Raw genomic sequence first — 19742 nt, 5'->3', positions numbered from 1 at the left:
ATAAGGTTCACATCTCCGTGTTCCTCGGGAGCGGAATATGTAAACAGGGCTCTCAAGTTTTGGATTCATGTCAGATTGTGAGAGTTGTTGACGGGGGAGGGGGGGGGGGGGGGGGGGGGGGGTGTTGAAAGTTAATTGTTGAGCCGGGGGGTGGGGTGGCGAATGTGAGTTGTTGAGCGGGGGGGGGGGGGGGGTCTGGGGGGGTTTGTGGCGAACGTGAGTTGTTGAGCGGGGTGGGGGTTTGTATATCGCGATCATAGACATAGATATGGATCGGAGGTAAATAAACTAGATTTTTTTTTTCTCGCCGTGTGAAATCGGAAGTGTGGCGTGTGAGCGTGTGAAGACGGTCAAATGCGTGTGTCACACGCTCAATGCGTGAGACTTGAGAGCCCTGATGTAAACAACGCGCACAGTCAAAGGACTGAATCAGAACTAGCTAGCGGTGGTACGCTAACGACAGCTAGCGTCGCCACAGCGGGCGGAAATTATCATACAAGTTAAGCCCGCCCACTAAGAGGGAAGATATGATTGGTCAATTTTACTGTCATTTGAAACTGGTATTGCGCTGAATTATAACTGCCAGGCCCTCTGTAAACGAACAGCGGGCATCACAGTCCTGATAGGGGGAGACACAGGTTCACAGGCTTCCACTCAACCCCTCACCTTCCAACACAGATTGAATAGACATGGATAAATAATTTATTTGCTTATATTTCTGTAATTGTTTAGATGTCGATTGTCAAACTGTAAGTAGATAAAACGATAGGATAATTTATATATATTTATGTTTTAAGAATATTTTAGGCCCTCTGAGAGGGTGTAGAGGGCCCTGACGGTTCCCCACTGGTCTCTCCGTACAAGTCCGAGACAAGGCGCGAGTATCAGCAAACAGGTTGGAGCTAAGTCAGGAGAAACATGAGCGAAGACTTAAGAGGTTGCTGGCAGGATAACATTAATTTTCAGTGACTAAGGCTTAGAATTGGGCCACACCGCTCATGTTACATTTGTGGTCTAATGTTAAATAACAAGAAAATGGCAGTTATGACAATGGAGCATCTATAAAAGTTAGAAACTCTTACTGCTTAAAATGAGATCGAACGTCCTAGAAACTATTTATTAGTTTTCAGTCTTGTTGTCTAGCAAGAACTGCAGCTAGTGGCCTTGTTGTCTGTACCAACATTTGGTGTTTTAAGATTGTCACTGTAATGTCTTGGGAGGTTCACTTCAAATTGCCAAAAAAAAAATTTAATTTTGTTTTTTATTGAAGCTATGATATCTTTGACAAAGCTGCAGCATTCAAACCAGAGAAATGCTCTCCCTGTCACATAACACCAGGCACCTAGCCGGAGGGACATGACCATTCACATGCACACACACACACACACACACACACACACACACACACACACACACACACACACACACACACACACACCACACCACACCACACCTACATCATTCACAATCCCCAGTATATTGATCGCGGTCACCCGTGACGTGTTTCTGTTTCTCCACAGGTGTCTACCTCTAGTGCTCATCATTGGCTGCCTCAGTACGACAGACACTTTTGAGCTTCCTGCTAATCACCTCGAGTGTTTACTAATCACATCAAGTGTTTACTAATCACCTCAAGTGTTTACTAATCACCTCGAGTGTTTATTAATCACCTCAAGTGTTTATTAATCACCTCAAGTGTTTATTAATCACCTCAAGTGTTTACTAATCACATTGAGTGTTTATTAATCACCTCGAGTGTTTACTAATCACCTCGAGTGTTTACTAATCACATCGAGTGTTTACTGCCAGCGTGTTTACTATCATTTTACTCCTTTTCATGCCAACTGGACACCATACTTCTTGTTTTGCTTATTCTAACAGAGAATAGAGAATGTTCTTCATGTCTCACTCTCAGTACTGCTGCCGTCACTCTCCGGGGGGGTTGGTGGACGTGACACTCCCAGGGGGCGAGGGAGTTTGTTTGGCCTTGACACTCCTGTATGAACAGCTGAGACGGTCTATCTGTGCTACCGCACTTTCAGAGAGAAAATGTTAATCTCAAAAAAAAATTTTCTTTTCAGTTTTTTATTTTGTACTTTTTTCAAATTTTTATTGATTCCTAATCATGATTCATAATTATGATTTTTTTTTTTTACTTTTTACATAATGCAACTGAAAAGAGACAATTGAATTCAGACAGCGTTTGCTTTTACTGGGCATGTGGAACCAAATATTGCAGTAATTTCCCAATAATGTAATAAATCCAGAAATGTAAAATTTTGCACGTAACAGTTGGAACTGTTATTATAGTGACATTTTTATGAATAATTAATTCCTTAATACTTTTGAATTTATCAATTTTTCCGGTTAATCATTATTATGAATTTATTATATCACTGACACTTTATTTTGAATGGTCTTTTCTATTTTAAATACACTCAGTAGTCTCAGTGACTAAAATATCCAATGCTACAGCAGTAATGAAGTAACTGAATACATTCAGTAGATTATCCAGAGACTTTTAATGAACTGTATAATTAAGCTTTGTCTATAATTTACTGTACAAACAGTTATAGACATGCTGTTGACCTGTCCCGGTCCCCATGGCAACTCTTTTTGTTTTGGTTTATTTCTTGGTTTTTCCTCTTGGTGTACTTTTATTTTGGAATGCCTCATTGTGTCTGTCATCATGCTCCACCCCCTCGTTATTGATTTCAGGTGTGTCTTGTTTAATCCTTGGCTTTGTCTCTGCTGGTCATTGTTCCTCATGGTTCTGTGTGTTCTGTGTCCACTGTTCTGTCTCCGCGTCTCCCTCCTAGAGTTCTCTTGGTTCGTATCTGGCCTTTGTATTCATAGTGTGTTCTGACTACCCTGCCTGGTTTTGTTTGTAATTTTGTTTGGATGTCTGTGTTCTAGTTTCCTGGCTCTAGTAGATATAGTTAACCTTTAGTTCATTTAGTTCGGTTGGCTTCCAATGCTCTTCTGACTTTCCCCCGTGAGTGTTGGTTTTCTTTAGTTAGTTTGATGTGTTCTACCTGGATACAGTTTTGCCCATTGACCCTGCAACCCTTGTGTGTCTAGATCTGATGTTCAGATTGGTGTCTCTCTCTCTCCCATTCCCCTGCATGTGTTTCTACTAGTATTATGAATAAATCCTGTTCCTCCCCTCAATTGTGTCCGCCTCCTGAGCTCTTTGGCCTACAGTCGTTACATGCATGGATGAAATTTTTATGTCATAGGTGGTGGTGGGGGGGAGGGGGGGCACACAAATGGCTTGAGAACTTGGGGGAGGGGTTTACCAAAACTGGCTTTTGAAATAGTGCAGGGGACATCCCCCCCCCCCCCCCCCCCCCCCCCCAAATTTACGTCTGTGGTTACATGACCATACTCTGTAAAGATATTACATGATTATTACATATTATTGAAAAATTACAATATTTGGTATCTACATAGCCTTTTGGAAAATGTAGATGTGCAGTAAAAATAAATATTTTACAGCAGGTAAGTAGTGAAAGAAAAATCGTTTTAAATTCATCAGTTCATTCCTTCTTTCCATCCATCCATCCATCCATAATCTGTACTGCTTAATCCCAGTCGTCTGGGCCACGGCGGGCTGGAGCCGATCCCAGCATCTCCGGGCGAAGGCAGGGGTACACCATGGGCACGTCGCCAGTCCAACACGTTCATTCCTTCTTTGAAATGTTTTCATTTATGTAGCACCTTTCTTGTGTGCAGGGCTGCTTACCCACCAGTTTTCCCATTAAAAGTGCTGCTACTTTTGTTTGCAACAGAATTCCAGTATGCTTTACATACACTTGTTCACATCTGACATCAAAACACCAGATCCTTATCAAACCAGTTTCATATTGCTGTATGAAAGTATTACCACCTTCATTTACTACGAGCCCAATGTTCTGTGATCTATGCTGAAACACAAATCGAATTAAACAGATGAATCTTGATCATGACCCAGCACCAGGTTCCCATAGTGGCATGGCTGCTTCTGTAGCCTTCAACAAATGTTTTCCTCACCTTGGCATTAATTTCCTGTTTCTCTCTCTCTCCCCCTCTCCTTTTCTTCCTCTCTCTCCAGCGCGTGGGCAGGGACGGGTCGCGGGGAGCAGACAGTCTCTCCGCGAAGTCATCCGACAGCGACGTGAGTGACGTGTCCGCCGTGTCCCGCAGCAGCAGTGCGTCCCGCTTCAGCAGCGCCAGCCACATGTCCGTCCAGTCCGAGCGGCCGCGGGGCAGCCGCAGGATCAGGTGAGGTCCCGCACAAGGTCACGGGATGGAGGGGTGCTTGCTGGAGGCCCAGCAGGACCTCAATGTTCGCTTGGTTTGGGGTGTAGCCTGGAGTGGTTCCATGGTAGAAACTCCTGTGTCCTTTTGGGATGGGAATGAGATATGTCCCAGTTCTGACGTTCCCTGGACCTCAGCGAGTTCACGTTGGGTTGAAGCCTGTCTTGAAGTCCTGTCCTGTCTCTCTCATGTCCTGTCTCAGTCCTGTCTTCATGGCAGTGGTTCTTTTACCTGCGTCTTTCTCTCCGTTCCGTATGTCACGCTCTCTTCCTGCTCACGCCACTGCTCGCCCCTCCCACAGCAGAACCCTACAGGGCGGAGCCTCTCCCAGGACGGGGAGGAGCTTTAGTAGAAGGTGTTCCAGGAAGAGAAGGAGAGACAGGGTGGGGAAGAGTTGAGTGTGTTGGAAAGGCATAGAGACAGGTAAGTAGTGTAGACAGACAGGAGGAGGAGTCTAATGAAGACATGGCCCAGAAGAATGACCTCAGGTGAACTGCTATCGCCATTACGAGGTGGTGTATCTGATACCACTGTGCCCAGATAATCCGCAAAATGATCTATAGCTGTACTATTCTCACATTCCCTTTCTGGGCCTAAGAGGGAATAATTCAATACCATGAATCAATATTTATCTCAGCCAAAGATTAATAGAGTAGGTTTGAGGCTGATGCCGAGCGTGTGATTGAGAATTGGTATAACAGCACTTACTTGATTTCACTGAACACGGGTAAGAAAATGAGATCTTCTCCAGGCTTCACTGTAGTGAGGGTGGTGGTGTAAGAGGTTGAATGTGTGAGCAGTGCTCTTTAACACAAGCTTCTAGCACCTGAAAGTCAGTGAGGGCGAGGGTGGAGTCAGCAGTGGAGGCGGGGTTAAGCCGAGCTCTGATAGGTTCAGACGGAGGCGGGGATGTGACAATCATAACAGTGTTCTGTATTAGGTCATTCCCTCAGGCTAGTCATTTTTAGCCCTGGAGAGACCTCAAAATGGGACGCAGTCTAGCAGGAGAACATGAAAGGTTGAAGAACTTCGTCAGGCACGAGTGACCACTTTTAAATGCGAAAGAATACACTTATATGTGGTATGCATGTGGATACAGCAATGAGATAAACCATGGCATCCCACTGAAGATGATGATGAGGGCTTCTACACATGCACCTGCATCTGCCTTTTGCCCTGCGTTAGCTTCTTATGTCCTTTCGTGTTAACTCCTTCTGAGACCGTCTTCATTAATAAACTAAGACTGAATGGGTTCAGTTACTGGAATAGCTTAATTTGACCATTTTAGTTACTGGGCTTTTGGGCCGATTGGCCCGATTCCCCCCCCCAGCCAGTAAAGGCCTCTGTGTTTCATAACACCCTTCCACAATGTGGAGTGACACTGCTCTCCACCCAGTCCCCAAACCCCACCTCCACCTCCTCCCCGGGCCTCTGCTCAGGTCTGCAATCAGACAGTTTGTCTCAGGAACACGATTTCTTCTCTGGTTAATCAGTTACTGGCAGGGAGCGCTGCCCTTTGAGTGCAGTGAGACTGCCCCTCACGCTGTTTGATTTGATGTCACACCTATTATGATGTCTCGGTACACTGCGGGTTTTTTTCATCAATCAAGTGCTGTGCTGAGCTCTAGCGTCTCAAATTCGCCATGCGTCTCAAAACAGGAAGTGATGTCAGCTGCTGTTGCCTTAGCAGAGCCAAAGAGCCTGCAAAACTACCTTCATTTAGAGGTTTACGTAATATGAAGGTAGCATCTGTTGCCTGGAAGTGCTTTTAATGGGCCTGTTATGCAATTGTGTGACTAACATATAGTGCACATATTGAAACTAAGAAGTGCGAAGACAAAGTAACAATAAACAGAGAAGAATCCAGACCAGAAAAAAAAAAACCCAACAGATCCAGAAACCCTGAACACTGCAGTGTATATCAGCATGGGTGAAGGGAGGAATGTTCTAGAAGCTAGAAGACTAACTCTTATCAGGTCACTGTCTCAGTAAGCCAGGCTTCGCTATTCACAGCCACTGTCCTCAGTGGCTGCAGACTGTCTTCCTGTATTATGCATGCATGATGGCGCGTGTTAAGGACCTAATGAGAGGACGGCGCTGGGTTCTGGCCTCGCTCTTTTGTGTCTGCTGGTTGGAGCACGTGAGCAGGGCCACAGCTGCAAGTAACCGCAACACCTCAGAGACGCCGGTTAGCAAGCACAGCCACAGGCACGTCGGCGTCTCACCCCCGTAACTGCGACACCTCGGAGAGGCCAGCACATGCGGGGGGGGCAACTTATAAAAACGTTCAAATTCGGGGCCACGTGAACGTGACCGAGCGACAGGACAGGGTCCCGCACACAGCAGCGTCTAACTCTGATCGCGTCCATGACAATTAAACAGAATTTCATTCGCACTGGTTCCCGCTGCTGAGGGAAAGGGCACGTCTTGAACAAAACATGCTTAAAACACGCTTAATCTGTAACAGCGCAGCTGACAGAGGACAAAAAGAGGCATGAAGACTTCCTTATCATCGCCCCAAATCTTACGTTTAAATCCTACTAATCTGAGTAGGATATCTGAGTAGGGTTCGCACAGGTAGTGTGGGAAACCTGTTGAAATTGTTAATACAGTACTTATTGTAGCTTAAAGTTTATATTATATATTTTAGATTTAGATTTATTTAGATTTATTTTATATTATATATTATGTATCTGAGTTATGTTTAGTATGACAGTATAAATCAGTTCTTTCAGTATGAATCAGTTCTTTCAATATATATCAGTTCTTTCAGTATGAATCAGATCTTTCAATATGAATCAGATCTTTCAATATGTTTCAATATGTTTCAGTTTTTCAGTATGAATCAGTTCTTTCAGTATGAATCAGTTCTTTCAGTATGAATCAATTCTTTCAATATGAATCTGTTCTTTCAGTATGAATCTGTTCTTTTTCACGTATGAAGGGATGAGTCGCTGCTCTTCCTTTAGAAGCGGTAGAAGTCTCTTCACACAGCCGGGTGAATGTGAGGAGTTCACTCTCCCTCACTCCTCCGCACACGTGCTGCCGTTTCCCTGGAAACTGCCACGCCCTCCCCGATACCATGAGCATGGAGGGATGTGAGGTGCTGGGACTGTAACAGGACGATCTGGCAATGCGGGACGATCAGACGGTGAAGGGCAAATTATCAGACCTTCATCAGACGGTGTAAAGTGCGACCTTGGAATATGTCATTGAAGTAACGATTAGTACTCCTTATGAGTGCGTTGACATGTTTCCAATGGGATTTCCATGGCAGTGTGTTCGGAGTTTCAAGGACGAATGTTAAAAAAGACAGAAGCCCTTCCAGATTCTTGAGTCTCACGTACGCGTCTAGTCGTCGGCTGAAACAGAAGGGCACGGCAAGCAAACAGTACGGCTTGAAATGTCTAGACCATGGTTCCCATGGAAACCATCCTCCTTTTCAACATCACATGACTTCTAGGAATTAGGCTACACTAATTGCAAGGCCCTTTCCTACATTAGACATTCTGCATTATGAGGCACAAGAAACCCATGTGAGCTGGTCATTTATTCTCGATTATTCTCCATTAAGTGTGCCTCTATTGCATTGGTTCATGCAGCTCTTAACCACAGACGCGGGACCTTCTTTAGAATGTTCTTATCAGGTCTTTCTGTATGTTAACATGACCTATACAAGAAATGTATGGATCAGTTCTGCTCATATAAAGACACGCTGAGGGCTTTGTGACCACGCAAATGTGTTTTCGTCGATTCGGTCTTGGCTGACGAAGCCATGCAGGCAATTTTGTCATCAGACGTTGTAAACTGAGCCAGGTATAAAGCCACGTGTGGTTTATACCATGTGTTGTTCCAGGTTCATCCTGGGCGCCGCAGATAGCCAATCAGATACCTCCTCCTTGGCTGCGCTCCAGGGCCTACAGTGTGCATGCGTCAATCACGTGACGAGGCGCTCCGTTGCCCTGAACTCGGCCTACAGGAGAACGCACTTAAGGCGCCCTGTGCGAGCGGGTACACGCTGTCCTCCGGGGGCCAGAGTGCGGCCGTGCTGTCCCAGGAACAGTTTCTGGGAGGAACGGTGCGTTTGGCTGGCCTCGTAGAGCAGGAGACTCTGCTCATCCACCATTACTGGAGAGACAAGAGTGCATTTGTTTGGGTTTTTTTCTTCTCTTCTGGCGCCGGCAGTGAGATCGTCTCCTCTCAGAGAACGCGATCTGTCCGGCTTCTCCTATTTATGCCTTTGGCTTTTAACCTCAGACACTTCGGTGAGCAGTTCCCCATAGACTCCGTGTTTAACTCGACAGCCATGCGAGAAAGGCCACCTGCCGTTGAAGGAGCACACTAGCCGTGCTATATGCTAGCCTTCCTGCTCACGGCTGGACGCTAGCAGCTGCCAGCTACCACCGCACAAATTAGATTATGCTAACTAGGTCAAGGGATGTATATTCCAGTCTTTCAAATACACGGCTCCATTCACTGCACTGCAGCTAGGTGCACCTAACTCTGTAAAACATGTTAACGAGCTCAACAAAAGAGGATCTATTGCTCCAAGGCTCTAATGATCAAACCAGCGTTCAGGTCTTGCTTTCAGTTTTAAGAGCTCAGATGTACTGGGTACTGTTAGAGCAGATGGACCCAGTAGAACCAGTTTCAACAATTACGCTGAGTATATCTGTTGGACTGTTGATTTGTTTGTTTATTTGTTGATGATGTTTCAGTGCGTGTAAGTGGTGTAGCAGTGGGCATGGGGGGGGTGGGGGGTGTTTCGGTGTGCTCTTGCTGGGTCTGCTGTATTTATGCTTCCACATTCTAATTGTACTTTTGTGTCACTCAGATTGCGAGGTAGAAGGAGTGGTGAAACAGCAATACATAGACAGCTTGAGTGACTTTAATTAACTGCATTCTGTGTGTGTGTGTGTGTGTGTGTGTGTGTGTGTGTGTGTGTGTGTGTGTGTGTGTGTGTGGGTGTGTGGGTGGGTGGGTGGGTGGGTGGCTGTGTGTGTGCATGTGTCTGTACCCTTAAGTCCTCCTCATTATGAAGAGAAGTGAGAAGACATCCCTCCAAGCACACATACACACACCGAATTTGGGTCGACAGCTCCTCCATAGCTGAAACAGTCTATGTTCATTTTTTATGGAATCTTTGCAGAAATGGTTTGGTTGATGACCACCGTCCAGCCCATGTGTTAATATAACAGTTTGAATGTAGGTCAGGCTAACACTGTGGATGTTGTCAACGTCTGTTTCTGGTAGACAGACAGTCCAGTCAGAGGACCTCTGTTTCTATTGATCCACTTCTGCGTATTAGTCTGACCTTACCAACCGTGTCTTTTGGTGGTAATCTCCACCTGGTACTGGTTACCAGAACCATGCTATCTGAGCTAGCTTTTCCATACAACCCAAAAACTATTTTCCCATGGTGTGCCATTAAACCAGGGCTCGGCCGTATACTTTATATTTGTTTGCCTTAATTGCTCCCTGATATCCAGTATTATGTAGTGCACGTGGCTCGTGTTCATGTGCTCGGCTCTTGGACCAGGTAAAGGAAGAACTGACAGTTTTATTTTTGGCTAAGGTATTTTTGCTAATGCTAAGTCTGTGTGCTAGTATTGTTGTGTGACGTGGTTTATTTTAATGCAGCTATCAGCTCTGCCTTACCCAACCAACAGTGCTTCTTACCTCATGATTCCTTCATTGAGCCAACCGTTAAACTTTGACATAAGAAACTCTGAGACAACCTTTAAACTCCGACCCAAGATGCTACGACCCTTGACCCCCTACTGACCAGATTCTTTCCCCTCTCTCTCTCTCTCTCTCTCTCTCTCTCCTCCATTCCGCTCTTCTCTTCCTCTCATTCCCACCCACCCAACGCCCACAGTGACTTCACGTCCAAAATGAAAAGCAGACAAGCAGGTGTGGCGGGCGACGGCGGTGGTAAAAGTGGGGGTGGCGGCGGGGACTTCACCAAGAGCACCAGCGTGGGAGGGAACCTGTGCGCCCTGGAGAAGACGGACGGCAGCCAATCGGACACGGCCGTGGGCCTGGTGGGCATCGAGGGCAAGAAGCGGCGCGCCAGCATCGGGGTGAAAATGGCCGCCGTGGTGGGCCTGTCCCGCAAGAGCCGCAGTGCCTCTCAGCTTAGCCAGACAGGTAGGGCCACGAGCCGTCTGTCTTCCTCTCTGTCTACCTGTCTTTCTATGGTCCCTTCATTTCTACACCTCTTCTTCTCCCCGTGTTTGTCTTCGTCTCTCATCCCCGTCTTGTTTCGGAACTCTTGAGATGTCCTTTCTCCAACGTTTTCTATCCGACAGGTCTCACCCTCACTGTCTGTTCCAGCGTGGGCCATCAGAGGAGCGGCGTGTGTCGGCCGAGCCGCTAGCATGCCGCACTCACTCGCGCTCTCTCTCTCTCCTAGATAACCGGAGTCTCCACCTTTCCCTCTCTTCCCCCATCTTTTCTTCTCTTCTTTCTTTCCCGTTGACGGCCATCGCGGTCCGTCACTCTGCCCCCCATGCTTTGTGTTGCTCCGCCCCCTGCTGTGCGTCGCCCTGCCCCCAGCTCTGTGTCGCTCCGCCCTCTGCTCTGCAGTTTCTGACCCTGCGCTATTTTGGGCGTGGCGAGGGCCAGGCAGAGGCAGGCGTCCCGCTCGGCGTGTCTTGGTGGGATCTGCGTTCACAGGTCCGCAGGTCTTTGCGGCTTCTGTTGTGCCATTTGCGTGCAATCGCGGTTCGGCCTGTGTAATCTCCAGCTGTGTGGAAACAGTTTAAAGTGCTCTGAATGTCGAGATGCTTTTGATCACGCACCACATCCAAAAATGGATCTGTTGCGCCGTTAAAAACATTTATTATTTGCTTGGATCGTTTATTCTGGTGATTTGTGCAGACTGAGTTGCAGCAGTCGTTTGAAATTCTAACAAACAGCACGGTAGTTTATTTTTGATAAGATGCCCTCGCATTGTGTAGTTTAGGGGACCTGGTTGGGGAGGAGGATGTGCAGAGAATTCTGGGTCGTCACAAACATGGCCTTTGGACACAAACATCTCGGTGTTTGAAAAATGAAAAAAAAATCTGAGCTGAAACACTTTGTTCCTGTTACCAAATACTGAAGCAATGTCATAATCATCTGAATGTCTAAAAATATGTTACAGTTATGAAGTGGTGGAAACAGACAGAATTATGACAAATTATAAATGTGATGAGGAGTTATTTCTGACTATGCCTGCCTGATGTATCATCTCTCGTAATTTCTTACTATTTGTGTTGTTTTTTGTGTCATGGGTGAATAGCCTGATGAAGGAGAGCTGTTGTGAGCAGTTTTCAGCATCAGTCTGAGAGACAAAGAGGGGGAGGGAAAATAAGAGAGAGGGATGAAGGAGAGAGAGATTGAGAGAGAAGGGGAGAAAGAAAGGGCAGAATAGAGGGAGTGAGGAAGAGTGGGAAAGAGGAAGAGTGTGTGAGGGGAGAATGAGTGACAAGACAGTGTGAAAGACAGGATGAGAAAGAAAGAGAAGTGAAGAGTAAACAAGAAAAATACTGAGGGAGGGAAAGAATGAGAGAATGAAGGAGAGCGAGTGAGAGAGAGAGAGAGGTCGTCTGTTTGCCACTGTTTGTCTGCAGCGTTGCACGCGTTGGCCAGCTCCCCTTTGTTCCTACACGTGAGGAGTTGTGATGGCAACACTCTTCCGCTGCCCTCCTGTCTTTCCTGGCCCATACAGTTTTCAGGTGACCCATAATCCCCAGGCGGTCCACCTGCACTATGTCAGCGCAAGTATACAGAAGTCGTTCACGTGTTTAAAAATAACACTTACAATAAAAAATAAAAAAAAGATAGAAAAAAATAATAAAACAATCCGGAGCGACCCGTGACGGCCGGCTCACGTGCCTGACCGCTCCGTCTGAGCTCTGGGATCGTTTGTGCCGGTCACCCAGAGACTCGTCGCCCATCACTTCCTGTCCGTGAACGGGGTCCCGGATTGCGCTGTGCTCGGAGAGGGCCGACACAGTCAGGAGTGGTCAAGGGAGCCATGATCATACTTCCAGCCGGAGGTCGACCCGTCGGGTTTGTTCTCAGAGTGATTAACAGCATCAGAGATCCTCATTTGTCACTAGTTCTACAAAGGCCTTGACCCCCTAGTGGGGTGAAACAAACACTATATCAGTTGTTTGGCAGATATAAGTTATGTATTGTTTGTTCTAAAAGAAGCAGGAGGTGGAGAATTGACAGTCAGACCTACTAGTGTGTATGTCAGATCTGTGTGGAGGAGGGAGCTGTAGGAGACAGGAGCTTCTGCTCACCTCCTAGACTGTCCAGCAGGGTGTTGCTGGTTTCTGGTTACTGCTGGGCATAATACAGCAGTCCTTTCTCCATGAACAGGAAGCAGCCAGGGTTGCCCATGGCAAACATGCAAAAGGTGTGAAAGGTCTCGATGTCCCGAGGCCCCGCCCCCACGTACACGTCCCTCTCAACATACAGGTGCGTGTGCAGGATGTCATTTGTAGCCTATATCAGGTTTGATCAGTTTGTCCAGCAGGCCTGTGTACGTGCCCCACATCACACCTTACATCACACCTTACCCAGAAGTGCCTGACGGAGGCGTGAACTCGGCTGCTGGTGGTTCTGAGATGGGTTATTTCAGGTTCTGGGAGCTGCTCCGAGTCTGCGCAGGAGCATCGTGCCTTCCTGGGATGTTCTAAATGTTTTCCAAAACCAGCAACACTGCGGCCTGCTTCTGTGGCACTGTGGAAAGAACCCGGCATGAGGAGAAGTAGCGTACACTCCTCATCCTCTCTCTCTCTCTTCCTCCCTTCCTCTCTTTCTCTCTCTCTCTCTGTTTCTCTGTATCTCTTCCTCTCTTGCTGTCATATCCCTTGCCCTGTTGCCTTGTCATTCTTCCTCTTTGTCTAGCTCCTTCTTTGTATTAAATATGCATATTTTCATCCAGTGGGCAAGTCTGAAATGCTGTTTTTCCTTGATACATTCCTCACACATGCATAATGTGCAAGATTACAGGTGGTTGGGGGGGGGGGGGGGGTGTGTCCAGACTGACTTGCTGTTGTAGTACATATAGTGGTTTAAAAAAAACAGCTTTTACATTTTTATCCCATTGACTCACTCTTATCATGGTGCCATGTGTCTAAATCCCCGGGGTGCTCAAGGAGATTTAGGGAACAGCTGATTCAGGGTCCTTTAGGGAACAGCTGATTTAGGGTCCTTTAGTGAAGAGCTGTTTCATGGTCCTTTAGGGAAGAGCTGTTTCAGGGTCCTTTAGAGAAGAGCTGTTTCATGGTCATTTAGAGAAGAGCTGTTTCAGAGTCCTTTGGAGAAGAGCTGTTTCAGGGTCCTTTGGAGAAGAGCTGTTTCAGGGTCCTTTGGAGAAGAGCTGTTTCATGGTCCTTTAGGGAAGAGCTGTTTCATGGTCCTTTAGGGAAGAGCTGTTTCAGAGTCATTTAGGGAAGAGCTGTTTCAGTGTCCTTTCGGGAAGAGCTGTTTCAGGGTCCTTTAGGGAAGAGCTGTTTCAGAGTCATTTAGGGAAGAGCTGTTTCAGGGTCCTTTAGGGAAGAACTGTTTCAGAGTCATTTAGTGAAGAGCTGTTTCAGGGTCCTTTAGGGAAGAGCTGTTTCAGAGTCATTTAGGGAAGAACTGTTTCAGGGTCCTTTAGGGAAGAACTGTTTCAGAGTAATTTAGGGAAGAACTGTTTCAGAGTAATTTAGGGAAGAGCTGTTTCAGGGTCATTTAGGAAAGAACTGTTTCAGGGTCCTTTAGGGAAGAACTGTTTCAGAGTAATTTAGGGAAGAGCTGTTTCAGGGTCCTTTAGGGAAGAACTGTTTCAGAGTAATTTAGGGAAGAGCTGTTTCAGGGTCCTTTAGGGAAGAACTGTTTCAGAGTCATTTAGTGAAGAACTGTTTCAGAGTCATTTAGGGAAGAACTGTTTCAGAGTCATTTAGGGAAGAGCTGTTTCAGGGTCCTTTAGGGAAGAACTGTTTCAGAGTAATTTAAGGAAGAGCTGTTTCAGAGTCATTTAGTGAAGAGCTGTTTCAGGGTCCTTTAGGGAAGAACTGTTTCAGAGTCATTTAGGGAAGAACTGTTTCAGAGTCATTTAGGGAAGAGCTGTTTCAGAGTCATTTAGTGAAGAACTGTTTCAGGGTCCTTTAGGCAAGAGCTTACTGCCACTTCACACCTCTTTTCTCCATCTGTCACACATCTTCTCCCATGTGTCCAGGAGGTCCAGGGAGCAGTGCAGGGAGCCGTGTTCCATGAGGCGAAGTGCTTTGGTGGTCAAATGCAGTCCTTGGCTATTTTTATAGTGTTTATGGACATTGGGACAGTTCCGTTGTTTGATTATTAATACAGCCACACAGCTAAGAGCTAGCCAGGCCCGTATGGACCAAGAACTTTATTAATAGCAGCAAGCTTTATTTAGATACACACTCCGTAAAAAGCATGCACAGAATAAGACATATTACACTCTTACACAGAGGCAGCTGTAGGGCTCTGTCTTCTATAGTATTACAGTACAAGACCGTCCATATCTGTAGATGATTTATATGCTTCTTTGTCTGTGTGTGTGTGTGTGTGTGTGTGTTGGGGTGGGGGGGGGGGGGGGGGGGTGGTTGCGCAGCTAAAATACGATTCAAGGCAAACGTGTTCAAGTACTGGCTTTCTCTTGTCTCTGTATCACCATATATGGGGGACATTGGGGCATCATTTGAGCCGTCATCCTACGATGTTCATTTGAACCAGGCAGAGCCGTAAAACCCTTGGACGCTAACTTCTTTATAGTAGTCGATCTACTCCAATACCCCCTCCCCCATCTGGAGACTCAGTTGAAGAGGTTCACCTAATGTAGGTTGGATGAGAGTATCAGCACAAGCCTTTCTCGTGGCAGGGGTTGGGGTAACAGTGTAATAGCAAACTGCTCCTCTGGCTTTTTAAAACTTTTTATGAGTTTTATTCATGATTAGCTGCATCCAAAATGGCGTCCTTAACCAGAACGCACTACATTAGATTAGTACGCACTGCTCAACCAGTAAAGTACACGAGATTGCAGCATGCACACAACCTCGGATACAATATGTCTGCCATCTTACTGCAGTCACGTGACTTTTCTGTTACAGTCGAATGACCCCTGAGGAAAACGTTTGAATTGACAGGCACAGACTGAAATGTCTTGCAGCGTTTTTACAACGCTTGAAAATCATTAACAAATGTGAAAAACAGAAGCCGGCTGCACATTTTAATTCTGCAGTTACAGCCGAGTGGGAATCAAAGTGTTGTTTATTTATTTCACTATTACGTTTTTCTAAAACAGCTCATTATATTGGCTTGTACATTACCATAGTATTTTTACTTGAAACCTTTTATAAAAATTCAAACACACTACTCATTCCTGTGTACGGTTTGCAAGTACTATGTAGTATGGAAGAACTCAATTATGGATGGAGCCATTGAATTTATTTTTGTCGAAAATGTATGTTTTCTAGTTCGTGTAGTTAAGGATTAGATTGTTTTAACATCTGAAGAATGAGCTGTTCTTAGCAGCTGCGGTGAGTATGTGGCTAAGAATGTTATTCCGGAACATTCTAATCCAAGGCTATAGGGTTAGATAAATTTGGACTGCCAAAAACCAAACAGAGAGACAGGAATGGAAGATTGTACTCCTTTGCTATGCTTGGGATTAAAATGTCTCTATTTTAGGATGATTCACACAGTATGTATGCAGGTTTAATGGTATAAGTCTTGACAGGAATAATCTGTGTTCTGGAACATCTCACAGGCATGGCTTTACAGACAGGTATTCTCAGGCCCCGTCCACACGACGCCGGAGGTTTTTAAAAACGGAGGTTTTTGTCTCCGTTTTAGCCTCCCGTCCACACGATGCCGGAGGTTTTTAAAAACAGGTTTTTGTCTCCGTTTTCAAAAATATCTCCGTCCACACGACACCGGAGGTTTTTAAAAACGGAGGTTTTTGTCTCCGTTTTAGCCTCCCGTCCACACGAAAACGGAGGTTTTTGAAAACGCCTTCCAAGGTGGAGACTTTTGAAAACTCCGGTCTCGGCGTTGTCGTGTGGACGGGGCCTCAGTGCCCCAGAACATCTCTGAACCTTGGCCATTTTGTACTGGGAGAGGAAGACTGTTAACCTTGGAAAATTGGAACAGATTCAAATTCTAAACACATTAAGCCAATTGACACTTACTGATGAAACCCACACAAAGTCCAGAAGGTAAAACTTCCTCCTTCTCTTTGTTCTGATGTTATATGTTTCAATCATATGTTTCTGTGATTCTTGTTTTCCTGTGATGACCTCCCATTTGGTTACATTGTCTGGTCCATGATGTCACTGACCTTTACTGACGTATTGTAGGCTAATATCTCATGCATGAGAGCACAGAAGTTCAGCTGCTTCAGTGTCTAGCCATGTTAACCCGAGTCCCAATCTTCATAGTACAAAGAGTCCCATAGCACCTGTGGTTTGCGCTAATTTGTCTTTGATGACACAACCTGTGGGATCAGGTGTCAATCAAGCTTCTCTTCCATAATTTTCACGAGAATTATTGTGTTTATTTTGACCCAATGTGTTTTCTACAAGTCTGAAATATTAGACATTCTTTATAACACCCCTCAAAAAGTTTAAAACGGCTACCGTAATATCCATAAGACACAAATAGTTCAAGACTGCCATCATTTTATGCAGTACGCTAAGCTTCCCTTTAGTACCTCTTAGAATTACTTCCAGTAAAATGGTGCTAAAGGCAATGACATCATTATAATGTATATATTTACTTTCATAGTGGAATTTATGCCTAAGTATCGTGTGACTCACTGCATGGTAAATGGAGAGTGTGTGTGGTTTGCTGGGGAGGGCAAGCATAGGCCTCTTACGTCTCCTCTGTTGGGTCATCAGAAGTGGTAAAGTGATATTATTGCCCTTGATATTGGTTGTGGATTGGTTTATGGATGTAATCTCATCTCTGCCTGGTGTGACCTTGCTAACGTTCTTTAGGATAGTCTCTGAGAACTCGCAGGGTTCCTGCACACTGAACTTGTCATCTCTCTCTCTCTCTCTCTCTCTCTCTCTCTCTCTCTCTCTCTCTCTCTCTCTCTCTCTCTCTCTCTCACACACACACACACTGCTGCTAATTCTCACCGTTGCATTAAAGCCTGCCGAGAGTCTTAGTGTCTGGGCTCTCAGGCTTGAAGTAAACAACACGTGCTTTTGGCTGTTCTCACTACAACTGGCTACGTCTGCTCGCCCTCACACCAGCCGAAACACTGCTCCTCACCTCCAGCCTCATCATTCATGCTGATGCCGTCAACGTAATACCAAAATACAAGCAGCTCTCGCTTTAAACAATGAAATGACTGATGAACATGTCATGTCTTAATTACATAACCATTGTAAGTGTAAACGAGACCTCTTCGGTGACCTTCTTCTCATTTTTGGTTTGCCTTTCTGTGTGTGGCGGACTGGCGTGAAGTGTGGCGAGACCCCCATGCACCGAAAAACGCGCTGGGCTGCTCCGTTTCCTTCATGGTCGGGTTTTCGTGTGTGGGGAGAGGGAGGAAGATGACCCTGTAAGGACCCGTAGTCCTTAGATGGCCAGAGATGCTGCGTTGCGAAGAGAGAGTGTTCGGAGTTCTGTTGCAGCTCAGGTTTCACACCGCGTAGTCACCGCGCTGGTGCCGATATCACGGTCCACCGTCAGTCCTACCAGAACCACAGCAGCATAGCACGGTGTGCGACTTTGACAAAGTTCACAAGCTTTCTTCATACAGGTCATTACAGCCTGTAAGCTCTGTGGATGACGACTCGGTGACAAGTGTCCTGTTCCAGCTCTCTGAACTGGTTCAAGCCATGTCCCAGAACTGGTCGGAACCGGTCCGACCCAGCGGGAGAGAGCCCAGCGGGACTCACAGCCCGACGCTTCACGTGTGGTAGCTCAGAGGCTTTTCAGCCCGGCTATTTCATGTCTCGCAGAAAGTTAAACACAGCACCCGAGCAGACACATTCATGTGGATCTTCTCACTCACCGAAAGGTGTTTCTTTTAACTCCAGTGTGTGAGTAACGGGAGCGGCATTGAGACATTGTTGGTGTCTCAGAAACGGATAACCCCTGTGAAAACAGCCGAGCCAGAACTCAAGCTCACCATGGCATGAGACAACACAGATTCATGTCGCCATGGCAATTCATGCTTGTTGCACTTGCTCCAAATACCCCTCCCCCAGCCCTCGTTTGCCTACTGTCACCCTCTTTTAGATACTGTTTAGATGATGGGTGGTATAGTTCTGTTCTGTGGTGTGAACACACACACACACACACACTTCCCGTTCTGCTTATGAGGCAGACACACTGGCTGAGATGGCGATAACGATAATTCATCTTATCCCTGAGCAGACATCTTCACGCAGCACTCCAGCGTCCGCGGGGCTCTAATTAGTCTCAGCAGGGCCGCAGGAGCGAACACGCAGGCAGGATGATGTATGGGGCGGCCGGAGGGGGAGATGGCCTGGCTCCTCTCTCCATTCCTCCCTGGATCTCCTCCCTACACCTCCTCCCTACACATCCTCCCTACACCTCCTCCCTACATCTCCTCCCTACACATCCTCCCTACACCTCCTCCCTGGATCTCCTCCCTACACCTCCTCCCTACACATCCTCCCTACACCTCCTCCCTACATCTCCTCCCTACATCTCCTCCCTACACCTCCTCCCTACACCTCCTCCCTACATCTCCTCCCTACACCTCCTCCCTGGATCTCCTCCCTACACCTCCTCCCTACACATCCTCCCTACACATCCTCCCTGCACCTCCTCCCTACACCTCCTCCCTACATCTCCTCCCTGCACCTCCTCCCTACATCTCCTCCCTGCACCTCCTCCCTGCACCTCCTCCCTACACCTCCTCCCTACACCTCCTCCCTACATCTCCTCCCTGCACCTCCTCCCTACACCTCCTCCCTACATCTCCTCCCTACATCTCCTCCCTACACCTCCTCCCTGCACCTCCTCCCTACACCTCCTCCCTACATCTCCTCCCTACATCTCCTCCCTACACCTCCTCCCTACACCTCCTCCCTACATCTCCTCCCTGCACCTCCTCCCTACACCTCCTCCCTACATCTCCTCCCTACATCTCCTCCCTACACCTCCTCCCTACATCTCCTCCCTGCACCTCCTCCCTACACCTCCTCCCTACATCTCCTCCCTACATCTCCTCCCTACACATCCTCCCTACACCTCCTCCCTACATCTCCTCCCTGCACCTCCTCCCTACATCTCCTCCCTACATCTCCTCCCTACACCTCCTCCCTACACCTCCTCCCTACATCTCCTCCCTACACCTCCTCCCTACACCTCCTCCCTACATCTCCTCCCTACACCACCTCCTCCCTACATCTCCTCCCTACATCTCCTCCCTACACCTCCTCCCTGGATCTCCTCCC

General features: G+C 46.8%; 1 protein-coding gene across 7 annotated transcripts in view; it reads left to right on the top strand.

Annotated features, from left to right (window-relative positions):
• Nucleotides 1-19742, top strand: part of rims2a (regulating synaptic membrane exocytosis 2a) — a 126015-nt gene that overhangs the window by 94930 nt on the left and 11343 nt on the right. For all 7 annotated transcript variants that reach the window (XM_077013092.1, XM_077013091.1, XM_077013088.1 and 4 more), the window contains 2 exons: nt 4094-4263; nt 10178-10449. In XM_077013092.1, the coding sequence (XP_076869207.1) occupies nt 4094-4263; nt 10178-10449 (442 nt within the window). The remainder of the gene's footprint in view (nt 1-4093; nt 4264-10177; nt 10450-19742) is intronic.

The sequence above is a fragment of the Brachyhypopomus gauderio genome, chromosome 7, assembly GCF_052324685.1.
Source record: "Brachyhypopomus gauderio isolate BG-103 chromosome 7, BGAUD_0.2, whole genome shotgun sequence".
Taxonomy (NCBI): Eukaryota; Metazoa; Chordata; class Actinopteri; order Gymnotiformes; family Hypopomidae; genus Brachyhypopomus; species Brachyhypopomus gauderio.
This window is presented reverse-complemented; position numbering and strand designations above follow the sequence as displayed.